Source organism: Coregonus clupeaformis, chromosome 10, assembly GCF_020615455.1.
Source record: "Coregonus clupeaformis isolate EN_2021a chromosome 10, ASM2061545v1, whole genome shotgun sequence".
NCBI lineage: Eukaryota > Metazoa > Chordata > Actinopteri > Salmoniformes > Salmonidae > Coregonus > Coregonus clupeaformis.
In genome coordinates this window covers 22,161,754-22,178,461 of record NC_059201.1, presented here as the reverse complement: position 1 = coordinate 22,178,461, position 16,708 = coordinate 22,161,754, and the positions used below count along the sequence as shown (strand labels likewise).

The 16,708-nt window shown below is 43.9% G+C and overlaps 1 protein-coding gene and 1 non-coding gene across 9 annotated transcripts in view; both read right to left on the bottom strand.

Moving 5' to 3' along the window:
- Positions 1–2,174: 2,174 nt before the first annotated feature.
- LOC121576084 lies at positions 2,175–2,229 on the bottom strand. Its single transcript, XR_006002436.1, has one exon. It is a non-coding gene; the product is annotated as a U7 small nuclear RNA (small nuclear RNA).
- Positions 2,230–2,712: 483 nt separating this feature from the next.
- Positions 2,713–16,708, bottom strand: part of pax7a (paired box 7a) — a 59,095-nt gene continuing 45,099 nt past the window's right edge. For all 8 annotated transcript variants that reach the window (XM_041888382.2, XM_041888383.2, XM_041888384.2 and 5 more), the window contains exons 8-9: positions 4,593–4,842; positions 2,713–3,410 (exon numbers count right to left, since the gene is read on the bottom strand). In XM_041888382.2, coding sequence (XP_041744316.1) covers positions 3,295–3,410; positions 4,593–4,842 — 366 coding nt within the window. In that variant the 3' untranslated portion in view covers positions 2,713–3,294. The remainder of the gene's footprint in view (positions 3,411–4,592; positions 4,843–16,708) is intronic.

Below are 16,708 nucleotides of genomic sequence, written 5' to 3'. Positions count from 1 at the left end.
ATGTCGATTAACACAGGTGTTAGAAATTGATTTGATACACTAGAAGCATAAAATATACACAATAATGGGACATTATTAAACAGAGCTTTTAGACCGGCCTGGGTTCAGCGCTTCAGAGTCATTACTTTCAGTGAGGTGTTCTCCACTGGAGATGTGTGGTTTGGAGCCTGGCTGTACACATACATAGCCAGAGAACACACTGGTCGGTCCACCGTTCTATTCTGACCTCTTTCCCAGAAAGGAGAGGTCACCATCCTTCATGGCATCAAAGCTGTGCTGCTGAGCCCCTGGACAATGTTTCACACTGAGAGGTCAGAGGTCAGATAGATATGTATGGTCCATGGTAAGGTCTGCACTCAGATCATGAGTCCATAAGATCAAGTGCTGGAATACACCTTCCAATGCTCCTGGCTGTACTTATAGGTTTGGAATAATAGGTTCCATCTGGTCACTATCAAAATGCATTGACTCTCTCTCTCTCTCTCTCTCTCTCTCTCTCTCTCTCTCTCTCTCTCTCTCTCTCTCTCTCTCTCTCTCTCTCTCTCTCTCTCTCTCTCTCTCTCTCTCTCTCTCTCTCTCTCTCTCTCTCTCTCTCTCTCTCTCTCTCTCTCTCTCTCTCTCTCTCTCTCTCTCCTAACTTAAATCCACTGAGTTGAGATTCAACCTCTTTTATACAATTATTAAATTGAGGAAGTTTATTGGAATTTTCTCCTAATTTATTATACAGAATTCTCTACTTAGCTGGGTGCAAAAACACTGCATTTTGTTAAAAGAAATCAATACAATATAACACAACCAAAAACAACAGAAGGAAACCAGTAAAGAAAAAATACATTGACTTCCGCAGATCTCTTGCTTTAACTACCACTGAACATTGTTGTTGTTTTAGTATAAAACATACTTTTTATAAACAAACAATACACAGTCTACCCGTCTACTGTATCATTTCCATTTATATGCGACTAAGGACTAAATCCTGACTTGAAATATGCATACTTAACTCACTCCAACTTTTGCAAAAGAATCACACAATGATGTCAATGGGAGTTATGCACACGTATCTAAAGTTAGAATTCAGCCCAAAATAGATTGTGTCAAAAGTCAACTATGAGTGCTACACAAATGTTTAATATTCGCTATTCTAAAAAAAGTGTTTGTTTTTGTACATTTCTGTGAGTGTGTCGGTCAAAGCAGGAGTTGAATGCCCAGGGGATTAGAAGGGGGCGGATCCAGTCGGAGCCAGAGAGGGGGCCAGCCAGGGCTGTTACCTGTGCCCTTTCACAATTGACTGGATTATTTGATTTGCCAAAGTGCATGTGAATGGCACAGCTTGTGTAATCTTAATCTCATCACGAGCAGAAAAGGAATGTGACTGAGTCAGTCAACCATCCTGGAGGAATGTTTCACAGGAATGCAGACTTGGTCCAAACTGAAGTGGTAAACAGCTGCATGTGCCTTTAGAAAATGTCTTAATTAACCTAAGAAAATAGAAAACATGGCTGGTAAAGAGAAAGGTCATTTTGAATTAGCTTTGACAGTATGTTTGTGTTGTTTAATCTCCTTTACTCTCTGTGGTAGATGAGGTTTGGGGGATAGGGGGTTTAGTCCTCCTTGGCAAGGTCCATATTTCTAAACAAAATACATGAATTTCTCCAATCCTGTTTTTACAAACAATGCCCTCCTCCCCATGAAGTACAGCTAAGGATGGGATAGATGTTGGGAGGGGGGAAGCCATTGGCCGCCAAACCGCTGCCAATTCCCAGTAGAATCCACCCAGCCAGACTTCCCACAGAGTGGCCAAGTTCTTTAGGGATGTCAAGTTGTATATGAAAGTGAGAAGGTCAAAACTCTTACTAACATTAGAGCTCAGGGAACAGGCAGAGGAACAGCAGCCTGGAAAACAATCAGGTATACTATGATAAAAATACTATAGTATTCACTGTAGTGTTTTTGCGGACTGATGTATACTGTAGAAATTAAAGTTAACTATAGTACTGTAGTAAAAAAAGAACAATAGTGGTTTTGTGGACTTCACTGTAGCATCTATTGTAATACTTACTGAAGCATACTGTAGAAATTACAGTTAACTATATTACTGTAGTAAAAAAAGAAAAATAGTATATACTATATTAATTAATTGTGTGTTTTTGCAAACTGTAGTATACTGTAGTATTGGAGGCTTTCTCCTTGAGGAAACCTACTGGAGAAATACTGAAAGAGCTAATTTTCCATAACCTGTAGGTAGGTAGGTAGGTAGGTAGGTAGGTAGGTAGGTAGGTAGGTAGGTAGGTAGGTCTGGAGTCTGAGCAGTAGTTCAGAGAGTCTGCTCTTTTCTATAACCTGCATGGAACACAATATATGGTCTATACTTGGCATGTAGGTTTTTCACTTATGGGTGACACAAATTGCAATATGGGGGAGGGGAATGGGCAGGGTATATGCAAATTGAAAACTGTAGTGTGTTGTGTTTTTGCAGACTGTAGTGTTTTTTCTGACATTACTGTAGTATATACTACAGGTTTTTTTCAGATAATACTGTAGTATTTACTATAGTATTCTACAGTATACATTCTATAGTAAGTACTACACATGGTCGAGGGATACTACAGTGTGTAGTATAGTATTCTACAGTATACTACAATTTACTATAGAACTCGATAGTAAGTACTGTAGTATTCTATAGTAAACTGTAGTATTTTCTCATGTGGGAGCTTCTCTCTCTGACTGGGCCACCACACACATGAACGTACACACACATGTACACACACACACACCCTGCACCACACAACAATGCATCACCTCAGTCATCTGCTAGCATTTCACACTGACAGAAAAAAAGAGCTATGAAGGGAATAAAAAACAAAAACAAAATCACATTAATCATAATCATAACAGCAATAATAATATAAACAATATTGATATAAAACAAGAGGGATCATCATTTGAATGACATTGGCTTAGTGAACTACTATAAACAACAAGGTCAATGTACATTTGGAAATGGCTCTGAGTGTGTACTAGACTGGACTGCAGCCAGGGGGTGTGTTCTCCATGCTGGCTGGAGCCAATGTCTCTGGGTTTTCTGGGCAGAGCCAATCAGGGGTGAGGAGGGCACAGGGGCGGGGCAGAGCCAAGGTTTACACAGCCTGACTGCCTGCTGGGTGGGGAGAGAGAGAGTGTGTGCTGGTGCAGTGGTTGGGCAGCAGGGTGGGGGGGGCAGCTGTAGGGTGGTGTATGTACTGTTGTGGGGTGTTGAGTTTAGACTGGGTGGAGCCAGGCGGAGGCTGGGGTGTTTCAGTAGGCCTGTCCCGTCTCCACCTGCAGCAGTCCCAGGACAGCAGAGTGGTCTCCCAGCTTCATCCTCCTCTGGGTGGACAGACTCACGTTCTTAGCCAGGTAGTCAACTGCAGCTGGAGACAACAGACACACAAAGAGACACACGTTTACATGTGAGGGATACACACACATATAAACACACATACTCACACACAACACACACACACACACGGCCAACTCTTATGTCCTTGTTGTTCACTGTCATTTCATCTCTCTTTCTGACTCTGTTCAAAATGAGTTGTGACAGAACCAAGTGGAGTAAAATTATAAATAATTTGAAAACAAAACAATCTCTCTCCCATGCCCTGTCTGAGGTTGGCATAGACTTGGCACGGGGCATGTGCCACCTCATAGTGTCTCCATGCTGTCACTCAGCATGGTCCCAGAGTGTATTGTGTGTGCCAGTCTTCATTACACTTGGCATCTCTGATTTCATGCCCTCCACACTTCCCTTCCCCGATCATTTTCATCAGTAGACAGCAGCTCTCTCTTCTCCCCTCCATTCATTAGCCAGCCACTGTGCTCAATCACTGTCTTAATTAACCACAGATCAGATCACATCCACACGGCCATCAGTCTCTCTGCTCTGCAAGCTGGCTGCAGATAACACTACTGTCACACACGCTCACGCACATGCACACAGACACACACACACACGCACACACACCTAAACAAATACACACAGGTATACACATGGGACCAAAGGGAGGCTGGCTGGGAAAGTGTGCTTCAGTTTACCCCTTATGAAGGGTTGTGACAGCATCAGTCAATAATTATGCTAATCTAATAGATCAGCCTGTTTCCTGCCCCGAGGTATGTGTGTGTTTGTGTTTGTGTGTGTGTGTGTGTGAGAGATAGAAAGAGAGAGAAAGGGGTGGCTAAGAGGACAGGGTGGCCCCTCAGGGTGTGTTAGTGTCTTTGAAGTGGCCCTCTCCTCATTCCCAGCCAAGCAGAGCAGAACATAGTGTGACTAAGCTAGGCAGCACCGAATGGGAATCAGAGGCCTTTATCAGGAGCACGTGTCTGCTCTGACAGACCAGGAGTCAAAGGTCAGGGGGCAGCCTGGCCTGGGAGGTGGTGGTGGCGGCACCATTTCCTCTAACTACCACTGGTCCCATTTAGTATGAGGTGGAAGACATGCAGGAGACTTGTATTGTGAAGGAGGTAACATGGGAAAGGCAAAAGACATCCCCTCATAAATACACTCACACACTCACTTTCTCACATTCACACATAAATGCAGATGCAGTTCTTACTCTGTCCATACTGGCTGTACTGGTATCCGGCAGTGACGGGGTCCACGCTGTAGCTGGTGGCGCTGTAGGTGGGGGGGCAGTAGGACTGGGAGGAAGCCAGGCTGTCCACCCCCTTGATGGAGTCAGAGCGCTGGCTGCAGCTGGCTGAGATGGGGTTGGAGGACTCCAGGCTGCCGTGGAGGGGGGAGATGGAGAAGTCATGCTGGGACTGGGAGGGCACCACGTTGGGGTTACTCAGGATGCTCATCACCTGGGGAGGGAGGGCAGAGGGGAGACAGAGGGGGAGTTAGAGAGGCCCAGGTCCTAAATAACACATGGATGGGATTGAGTGACTGCACCAGCAAGTTGAAGCAAGCACCAGGAGTTATCACACTACTGAGTTGTACAGAGGTATCTTAAAGAACACCCTTTTAACTTTGAAACATGGACCAACAAAAAAAGGAAAGGGGCGAGGGAGGGAGATAGGGTGAGAGAGGGGAAGAAACAGAAAGACTGTTCTATTAGTGGTGCCAGTGAGTTCAGTGTTAAATGCAGGGACAGCGTGGGGACAGTGTGGGGACAGCGTGAAGACAGCGTGGGGACAGAAGGGTCTCAGGGTGATAATAGAGCCACTGCCAGACACACCCTGTACATCCCAGAGACTGGAGGCTGGAGGAGGCCTGAGGCCTACACCACAACAAGCACTGAGGGACTCCCTAATCCCCAGCCCCTAGCCTAGCCATCTCATGAATAGTAATGAAGTTGGAAGCAGTAAACGATCCTCTTAGATCAGATCCCCACAGCAATAGGCTCCACTAGCCTCACCGAAGGGCCTACTGCTAATATGAGTTAGGGTTACGGCTAGGGTAAGTATTAGGGGTGTTATTTATACAGCATGAGTGCATTTATTTCAATACTCTGTAATATCATGTAATATACAATGATGAGTTAACAAATAATACACTTGTGATATGGATATGATTATCTCCATTAGACTAGAGGCACAGGCCACCGCCACAACACAATGCAGATGGAGGTTTCTACTGAGCTTCTGGCCTAAACTGAAACTTTAGAATTGGACTATAATGTCCCTTTTATAAAACTAGAAAGGGCTGGGGAGATTGTGAATGGGGGAGAATGGGGGAAATGGTCCCACACATGCTTCCCTTCTATTGCATGGAAGCATCCTCCCCAACATAAGGTTCACGTTGTGTCTCGCTACGCTGGGCTGGCCTTTGGCGCTTTGGCTGCTAAACCAATTAGCCCATCATGGAGGTGGTTACACACACACACACACACACACACACACACAAAGGTTTAAACACAGTTCACAGAGCTGATGCTGTGGTGCAAAACATCCTACAGAAGGACAGGGCTCCAGTCATATCCAGAGTGGACATCCAAGCAACCTTTATTCTGTAGAACCTCTTCACCGCGTACATATGCAGCCCTACTGCTCAGCAATACATACCCAGACACACACACCGGATAGGCAAGATGTATCTTATTCCACATTTAATCCTATTCTGCAAAAACTGTCTCTGAGGAAATAGGAAGCACTTGAGGCACGTCAGAGACGTAAAGGCTGGTTAGTGATTTCCTCATGTTAATTCTGTCAGGATGGAAACCTCCACCATCCACCAGCCCCACCACTTATTCAGACAGAACATGTGTCATGTATCCATAAGAGGGAGATTTATGTCTCTCTGCATGCAGGACACATGGGACACTCTCTCCCATATGGACTGGAGCTGGAGAACAGACTCCTACTCAGTGTGGAACCTCCTATCCCCTGCTGTGCTGTGCTGTGCTGTGTTGTGGTGTACTGTGCTGTGTTGTGGTGTACTGTGCTGTGTTGTGGTGTACTGTGCTGTGCTGTGCTGTGCTGTGTTGTGGTGTACTGTGCTGTGTTGTGGTGTACTGTGCTGTGCTGTGCTGTGCTGTGTTGTGGTGTACTGTGCTGTGTTGTGCTGTGCTGTGCTGTGCTGTGTTGTGGTGTACTGTGCTGTGTTGTGGTGTACTGTGCTGTGTTGTGGTGTACTGTGCTGTGCTGTGCTGTGCTGTGTTGTGGTGTACTGTGCTGTGTTGTGGTGTACTGTGCTGTGCTGTGCTGTGCTGTGTTGTGGTGTACTGTGCTGTGTTGTGCTGTGCTGTGCTGTGCTGTGTTGTGGTGTACTGTGCTGTGTTGTGGTGTACTGTGCTGTGCTGTGCTGTGCTGTGTTGTGGTGTACTGTGCTGTGTTGTGGTGTACTGTGCTGTGTTGTGGTGTACTGTGCTGTGTTGTGGTGTACTGTGCTGTGTTGTGGTGTACTGTGCTGTGTTGTGGTGTACTGTGCTGTGTTGTGGTTTACTGTGCTGTGTTGTGGTTTACTGTGCTGTGTTGTGGTTTACTGTGCTGTGTTGTGGTGAACTGTGTTATGCTGGTCATGTGACTGGGTGTGGGGAAGTGCTAGTTGGGAGTCCAGGGAGACAGCTGGAGGGGGTGGTGCCAGATATAGTCATCAGTTAATTGAAGCTTGATTACATAGTTTCTTTATTTAAACATGAAATAAAAAAACGGCCAGCAATCGGGGGCTGTGCTAAAATGAGCCTAATTACTATTCATAGATTTCACCAGTTCTTCAACAGAGATGGCCACTTTTCATGGACAATGTTATCATTTCTTTTTTTTCCCAAGATTGCAAAGAAGTTTGTAAAAAGAGAGTATTGTCTGGATGGTTGTATCCTTGAGATGCCCTTCCTAAAATCGCTCAGATGGTTTTGGTTAACTGATGCTGGAGGGGGGAAAGGTAAGCTCCTCGATTGAGCCTGGGTTCATATTAGCTATCTGTAATGTCCTACTGCTTTCACACAGCTAAATAAAAATCAATGCCATTTCACCACTTCCCCCTATTATCTGATGTGGGTGGAGATATGGCTGATGCTGAGTATCAGCTGCAGGGTGTAAAACACACCCTCAACAGGCCTTTAGCTCTGCTCTGCTCCAGAACAACACCACTCAATACACACTTAACACCCTCACTCCCTTTCAGAACAGTCCTCCACTACACCCCCTCCCTCCCTCCCTCCCTCCCTCCCTCCCTCCCTCTCTCCGTACAGCGTCCTCAGTGTTCGTTTGTTGTTTGACTTTGTGCTATGGCTGTTGGAGGAGATAATGTGAGCCAGGACCAGTTTAAAGGACACTGCTCCAGGGCGTCCCCTGCCTCGCTCTATACAGATAGATTACTTTATAAATAATAATAAAAAACTAATTAATTCTCTCAACTTCTGAGCCCTCCAGCCCTGCGGCAGAGTGAACAGGGAACTGTAAGTTGATACAATGTGAATCCTTTCAGAAAAATAAATTGAGCATTTGCGACACAAAAAGACATTCTTTTATACCCTGCTAATTTCCTTAACAGTCAATTTATATTTTTTTGTCTGCTTAAATGTTTGACGAGTTTTTGCTCTTTGTTGGATTTGCTTCCAGAATAAAACAACTTGACTTGCTGTGAGGAAGTTGACTGACTGAGAAAGCGGAAGACAATATTTTCAAAGGCTACAACAAAAGAGGAAACAATTGCATAATTTTCTTACATACAATACTCGCTAAATTCCCCACAGTGACATATTCAAGCCACAGTTTCAAAGAGATGCCTTCCGTCACAATGTTACTTAATACCCTTTATTATCACTATATATGAAGTACACAATCAATATAATATCTTTAAACAATATTTACATTATGTATTTACAGTCATGTAATGTGCTATGCTCATCTTAACCCTTGAATGACCACATCAGGTCAGAGTGCACCTGTGCTCACTGCTCACCCAGTGACACGCACTAGCAACGGATGAAAATATTCACTATACATTTTTTAATGTTCACTAAAATATTTCACAGACAAAGTTTTTGCATCTGAAAGAAAGTGATACAGTAAGGAAAAGAGAAAAGAGAGTATATAGATATAAAGCGAGGGGAAAGGAAAGAGGAGAGAGTAGAGACAGAAAGAGAGAGTGAGAGTGTGAGAGAGAGGCTTTGGGAAGTACAAAGACTCCTGTAGGACTGAGTTGGCCTGAGGGCCAGCCTGCCTGGAGAGCTGATAGGACAGCCCTGTGTTCCATTCCCGGCGCCAGCGCCCTCGCCAACACACCCCACTCCACAAACACTTCTCTTAATCTGCGCAAGACTGGATTAGCTCCCCTGTCACTGATAGCTCCCGTTCTGCCCAAATCGAATGCCCCCAAGACGTACCTTTAAGTTCGGTAGAGGTCACTGGGGCAGAGAGGAGAAAATAAGCACTCCAAATGTCTGGAAGTTATCTGAGGGGCGCAGAATAACATCTCACACCTTGGCAGATCTGCCTGGCTGATACACGCCTCAGCTGGGAATCACTTCAGATCAGGGATGATGATGACACCAAATTTGGGTAGATTTTTTTTTTCAAGGCCAGTCCTGGGGGTGTGATTACAGAGAGTAAATGTATTGTTGAATTTACTGACCTATAAGTTAAGTAGTATGAGCACACTGAATGGTTTTTATTGGTTGATTGAGGAACCAAAAAATAGAAAATAATTCAAACTTGCGCAACGGCTAAAATTCCATATAAACGGATAAAAACTGATTAAAAACATGTGATGCCCATATTACTCAAAATCTATTCGAAACCTTTTACTGATACTGTATATTCAAGAATGCGGGGTAAAATGATTATGCGCTGAACAAAATGAAATCAGACTCACAAATCAAATAAACAACAGCATAAATTTCTTCATTTTGAAAACAACTAGGAAAGAGAATAAAAAATGAAAAGATTAAGGAGATTTCCTAAAGAGTCAATGGACCAGTGCAACCCCAAATCCACCCCTCCCTCCCCCTCATCCCTCCTTCTCACATGAGAGGGACAGCCCAGCGTGCAGTAAGGCCCCTCATCTGAGTAGACATGATGACTATTTAAAAATAACAGCGATTGCATAAATTGAATTAGAGCATTTTGGTCACGGTGGAGGTGATGGCAGTAGCAGGGGAGCGGTGTGGGGCCAGGCCGCAGACTGCCGCGTTGGTGGCAGACAGCAGATGACGGGCCCTGGCCTGTGTGTCAGTGCGTTAATTGGCCGCGGCACGTTAATCAAAAGTGAAAAGTGTCTTCCGCCACCAATGCTATGGGACGAGGAGAGACAGAGACAGGATGAAGAGAGGGTGAGAGGGAGGATGGGAACTGGAGAGAGTGGAGGGAGAGAGAGAAATAGGTATTTAAAGCATGTGGGTTGTATGGGCGGAAGGGGGGGGGGGGTGTTAATTGTGTTCAATTAAGTGCCTGATTGGCACTGACAGAATCTGGGCATTGACAAGCCAGGCACAGATGAGGACGATTAGCGGGCATTGGAACAAGCTGTCACTTCTCACAACATGTTAGCTATACTACCACAGTGTCCCCCAGTCTCTCAACTCTGCTCTATAACACTTCTCCCCACAAACACTGAGCTGCACTATTTTATCTAACAGCTAAACTCGAGACCTAAACAAACATAATATCAAATGAAATTCCACATTATCTTAAATAAATACTGAAATGTTTCATAAAATGTATTTGGAGAATAATAGTTTTGACAAAATGCATTTTCTTCCATGACCCCTTCCCCGGCCCCCACCCGTCTTCTCTAACCCTGTGTTCAATAGAGCACAGCTGCCTGCTACTAGCCAGAGAAAGGTCTCCCTCCCTCCTAAACGTCCAACAGTGCGTGCAGGGCCCCTCACTAAACAGAGGTTAATATGCCGTCTATTGGGCTGCAATTGGAGAACGTGTGGGGAGCAATCCTCTATTCTCTGCTAGTGATATGCTTGAGTTACTGTGGGATGGATTCAGCCACCAGGAACAAGAGCAACCCCCTCCAATACACACACACACACACACACACTGCAACTCTCCTCACCTCGCACCGCCATCTCTGCCAAATTAAACTGCAGATTTTCTGATTCCAGCAGAGTGGTTTCAGTGAGGCAGGGCCGTGTGTATAAGGGAAGGAGCCGCTTGGAGAGGACAGAGAGGCGCATCGGGGAGCGGAGGAGTCGGGGGGAGCTGGGGGGGGTTTGTTTGCTAAAAACAGCAGGGGCCAGGCCTAGTGAAAAATGTCAGGTCAAATTGTTCTTGACAGTGTTAATGTTCGCACCTCATAGCCATAATTACATGTAAATAAATAGTGAAATAGCTCTCAGCTGGAGACTGAGAGGAGTGGGCTGCAGCTCCAGACAACCAGCTGGGGACCCAACCACATCGCACATTCTCATTTCACTGGCCCATGAGAAAGAGGAAGAGAGAGAGAGGGAGAGGGAGAGGGAGAGGGAGAGGGAGAGGGAGAGGGAGAGGGAGAGGGAGAGGGAGAGGGAGAGGAAGAGAGAGCGAGAAACATTCTATGTGATGTTTACAAAATGTCTTTAGAAACAAAATTATATTTTTGTTTTTAGCTTGAAAAAAATATGCTTAAATGTCCAAGGTTATCAGAATAATGTTCTAAAGATGCTGTAAGATATAATACTGAGCAATACTGGGCTCCATTTCACTTTGGTGGGAAGCTGAGATATGTGGGTGGTGTGTTGGATTAGGACCATCTCTCCACTGTGCACCATAGGGTTAGACTGGGGGAGGGGGAAGGGAGCTACAGGGATAGTGTGCCAATGAAGGACTCAGAGAGAGAGGGAGAAAGAGAGAGAGAGAGAGAGAGAGAGAGAGAGAGAGAGAGAGAGAGAGAGAGAGAGAGAGAGAGAGAGAGAGAGAGAGGACCAGAGAGAGTATTAATCACATCCATGCACCTGTCAGAGTGGCATCTGGAACTAACAGGAAACACATGCAGCCAGACAACATCCCCAACCTCCAGACGGACAGCTAGCAGGGCAGGTTGACTGCAGCCCGGCCCTGCTGCGACTCTGCCACCCCCTGACCCCTCCCACAGAGGTCACACTGCGCATGCCTCACACACCACACACTTCACCTGCCTCCTTTCCTGCCCCAACAAATGGAAGGTACGAGACTGCATAATAATAATAATCATCATCATCATCATCATCATCATCGTCATCGTCATCGTCATCATCATCGTCATCATAATCATAATAATGATAATGATAATGATAATAATAATAATAATAATAATAATAATAATAATACAAAATAAAAATATTGATGATGATGATATTAATAATAATAATAATGATGATAATATAATGATAATGATAACGATAATAATCATAATAATAAGTAGAGGAAACAAAATACATTGTTAAGCGATGAAAAATAATGCTACAAATCTATGGAATAAAAACGTCTTGAGCATGTTTCACAGTGTACGCCTGTGTGTAATTGGTATTCAAGATAGGATTGATGTGTGTGCCTATATTTTAATAAAGGCAATACCATTCTCAATCTTATAGGCATTTCGTCTGCGTGGGACACACAGTATGTGAATCGGTCTCAGTCATTTCCTACTTAAATCTTCTAGGATTTACTGAAATGTATATTGGCTGCCTCTGCAAGATAAATGTAAATCGCATTCCCTTATATTTACTATTTATCAGGATGCAGCAGCTCACTTTCTGCAGGAAATATCTTTCACCCGCACACAAACACCATTGCATTTAAATAGCATTTTTATTGTCCGCCATAGCCTTTCATCTGGGCGTGGGGAGTAGAGCTGCCTCTCCAGGGGCAGAGAGAGTGACGGAGAGAGAGAGAGAGCGAGGGAGAGAGAGAGAGAGAGAGAGAGAGAGAGAGAGAGAGAGAGAGAGAGAGAGAGAGAGAGAGAGAGAGAGAGAGAGAGAGAGAGAGAGAGAGAGAGAGAGAGAGAGAGAGAGAGAGAGAGAGTGACGGAGAGAGAGAGAGAGAAGTAGTATTGGCAAGAGTTGCCAAAAAAAAGAGAAGAGGAAAGGTTGGTAGGTGAAAAATAGATAAAAACCACATCCAAAGATATTTATTTGAAACAAGATAGCAAAGAGCGTATTGGTTTAACTTAGCTGCTGTAGTGGGGTTAGAGGTTGAGCTATAGAGCATACAGGCATGGAACCAACCACAGAGAGCCCACTATGTGGTTAAGAAATCAAAAGCCTGTTTGGGAAAAACGTTTGCCCTTGCATCATTTAACATATCCATACTAAAGGCACCTAAAACCCTATTCAATCTTGGCAGACAATAAAAATGCTATTTAAATTAGATACATATAGTCAAAAGCCCCATATTGCCAATGTGTGTATGTTTGTGACACCAGAAATCCCTTCCTCTGAGTTCAGAAGTGTTTAACAGGCAGCAAACCCTAATAATCTATGCAGAAACATATAGCCAGTGGATATGATTTACACTCTCTTGATTTTCTTGGCAGCTGCCAAGAGAAGGTCTCTTTCTTTTCTTTTTTTAAAGCCTCTTATTTATTTTTTTATACTTGCCAAATTGAAACAGTATTTGTTTTAATGGGAGTTCTAATTAACGTCTATGTATTCCCCCTCTTGCTCTGCGAGAGGCTGAGCTATGAATGCAGGCTATGTGTTCATCCTCTTTGATAAGTTGTCAGTAGAGCTTGCCAGCTGACATGGTGCCCGGTGAGAGGCTTAATGCCCAACTTTTAATAATGTGGGGGACTACATGAATCTCCCTCTCTCATTGGTATTCAGGTGCAGGATGTCTTGTTAGAAGTCAGAGAGGGAGGCGGAATGGAGCCAGAGCTTCTAGATTGTTCCCTACATTTTCCCTCTCTCTCTCTCCCCCTCTTTTTGGCAACGACTAGTGTTGGCGTCTTAAATAGAATTCATCCCGTTTTTTAAAGAAGCGTCAGTGCTCACTAATGGAAGAGAAGAGCGGCAGCGGCAGTTTGGAGTCTCCCCTGGCTTATCTATGTCAGACAGTTGTGGGGAGTCGCTAGCGAGGCGAGTGTAGCATGGTGTCAGCGTGCGTGGTGCGATGCAGAGCAGCACGGGTAGCCAGGCAGGCCTGGGGACACGGATCAAAGGGAGGCAGGGGTGAGAGCCGCTCTGCCTGTCTCTGATCCCCTGTGTGTATGTGTGTGTGTGTGTGTGTGTGTGTGTGTGTGTGTGTGTGTGTGTGTGTGTGTGTGTGTGTTTGTAGGCCCAGCCCACTTCCACAACACCACAGGCTCTCCTCACACACGCCATCCATGGTCCCTCTCACTCCAAAACACACATAACTTATAGGACAGAGTGAAATGGAGAGCTAACTTACTAGAATGATTTATTATCCAACATAGGTGATTTTTTTCAAGCTATTGCTCAGAATCCTTCCTAACACACAGAACCCTTGAATTTTGTGGAATGTCTTATAGTTATCCTTTTTGCCATTTGAGATAAATAAATACATATTTTTTTGACCTAATCAGTCCTCTTGTGTGGACCTGTTTGATCCATTCTAGGTTTAATCCAAAAGGTCCAATATGTCTATTCGTCATTTATTTCACAGTAATAACTGTGGCAGGACCAGAAATGTGGTTTTAAGATATGCTATGATCAACAGCCCGCTACACCTGAGTGTGGATGATAGACTGACTTGTAGCAGTATTTTCCTACATGGATTTATGTTATTTCACTCTGAGACAATGCATCGTGTCCCTCTGTCTGTTATCCTCAACTTCAATATCCCTGGGATTTGTCTAAAAACGTTGCAATGTTTGTATTTCATTACAGATGGCTTCTTCCCTTGTAAGGTTCGAATGCAAACTCTAACTCTAGCTCTTGGTACTGCTAGAGCCTCATCAGCAGCAGTTGTTTTCTCCCCTCTCCCAGTAGGTGTCCCTGTCATGCAATAAAGAGGAATTTAGCCCAAATGGCTGCCAAAGAACACATCTCCCAAGAATAGCTAGGGCTTCAAAGGCTTATTTGGAGATGGTGGCCATGGAGTTGTATATGACCTGATATTGTTTCTTGGGAAGATGTAGACCACCTCAGCTTTGGTTATGTTTCCTTTTACAGTGCTGCTGTTTCACCATGCCATAACCAGGTACAGTAGGCTCTGTAAATACAATGCAACTACCTGTGCTTAAAATGGGTAACAGATAGACTGTTGGAACTTGGAACAATTATATCAAATTCAAGGCTACATTTTATTAGGAGAAATGTATAATTGTATTTATTGTGCTCTAAGTAATTGTGTTTTTAAGGAATGGAGAGCAGAGAGAAGGACATGTGTAGAGCTAAGTTGTTGTTAATGAGTTCTTCAATCACATGCCTTAACTATTTGCCCAATTACTTTCTGGTAATTAAGGCACTGGAACAGGAATAACAACGGAAGCTTTCGCCACAGTATGGAAAACTTGGTTACGGAGACAAAAGCACAGATGTTTATATATCTTGTAACAACTAGTTGTTTATATGTCACTAACCACGTTTCCATCCAACCGTTTTATGCAAGTAACGTACATGACAAATAAAAATAATCTTGTCCATAATAATAATCTCATCATGTAGGCTATATGTGTGCTCTAGCCAACAGTGCACAGATAGCGCTGTTGGCTAAAGTGCACGTGCCAATACCAGAGTAGACACACTTGCTAAATAACACAACATTTTTTGTGAGAAAACTATCAGTAGAGTATAAACCTAGCTATTGTGGGTATTTAGGGTCATTTAGACTTCAAAAATATAGTTTCAGAAATGAGTTTGGGAAATATTTGTTGTGAAAGAAATCCTCTCAGGTCTTCAAACCAAAAGAGTGCCATTTGATTGACACAAAAAAATATTTCTCCATCAAAAAAGCAATAATAATGTTTTCAGTCACTGCTGATATTTCTGCTCCCTGCCTCCACCTCATACTCCTGGCCTTTCCTCTATCCAACACCTGCTGTGACACCAGATGAAACAGGACCAACACAACATCACTGTGCTCATACCTCTAGCCCAGTCAAGCACAGCTTAACCCACCTCCCCACCCCTGACATAGCTAGCGCCTCTCTCTCGCAAACCAACCAAATTCATATCCCACACGGCAACAACCCCAGTGCCGGTGCGGATGGCTTTTCCAGCGGCCGTAATGGGAAAATGTGCGCTGTCGGGAAAGGTTATGGGATTGGGATGGGTGCGAGGACCTGTCGGCAATGCTGAACGCAGCAGGATTCCATTATAAACTTGGCAGTTGGCCTCCGCAGCCCATTTACTGGGAATCACAGAATTTTTGTCAATCTTTACCAGTAACGGGTAGCCCATCAATACCAGACACTAGAGAAAATAGCTCACACATACCAACACACAGGCATATCTCTTCCGGACAGATGCTGTCTGAAAAACCTCAATATAAAATTCTCATTTCCATCACGATGGAGAGTCTATTTGTATTGTTTTTCCATTACATAGAGGAGAGGAAGACAGGATAGTGAAAACATACAGTATATAAACAACCTAATAAAAAAATCACAGTCTCAATCTATGTCAAACTAAATCTATGTCAACAACAAATCTCCAACATTCCAGATGCCTGAAATAACTGTTTAACTACAGATAGATAGAGTGTTTGTATGTGTGTGGGGTGGTAGATGTGTTTGTGTGTGTTTGTGTGTGTGTGTGTGTGTGTGTGTGTGTGTGTGTGTGTGTGTGTGTGTGTGTGTGTGTGTGTGTGTGTGTGTGTGTGTGTGTGTGTGTGTGTGTGTGTGTGTGTGTATGTGTGTGAGCACTTACTACAGCAGCAGGACGTTGAGGGAGTGTGAACTCTGATTCCTCTGTCAGAGAACATCCATCTCCCCACAGCGAGAGAGTGATAGAAATGCCACATGGCTATACTGTATTCTATACAACCCAGCCTGTTTTCCTGTTTTAAACATCATTGCTACATACTATTAACTTTATCACAAATATAAGAACTAATACAATACAATAACATTTTGCTTAAAATTAACTACCCAAAAAATAAAAATTGTTGTGGTTCAATATAAAAATGATTTCAGACCCACTTTATAGACTAATTGAATATTGAAAATCCTGTTTCTACGGTTATCCAAGGTCTTAATCCCCAGTGCTAAACAGGAAACGTTTATTATCCAAACACATAGTGGAATGCCTAGGAAGAAAGGGAGAGAGCTGCTGTATCGTCAGCCCGTATTAAGTACTGGAGAGCCATTAATGGAAAAAGAATTCCATGTTCCTGGTGTTTTCTGCTGGTTTGCAGTGAG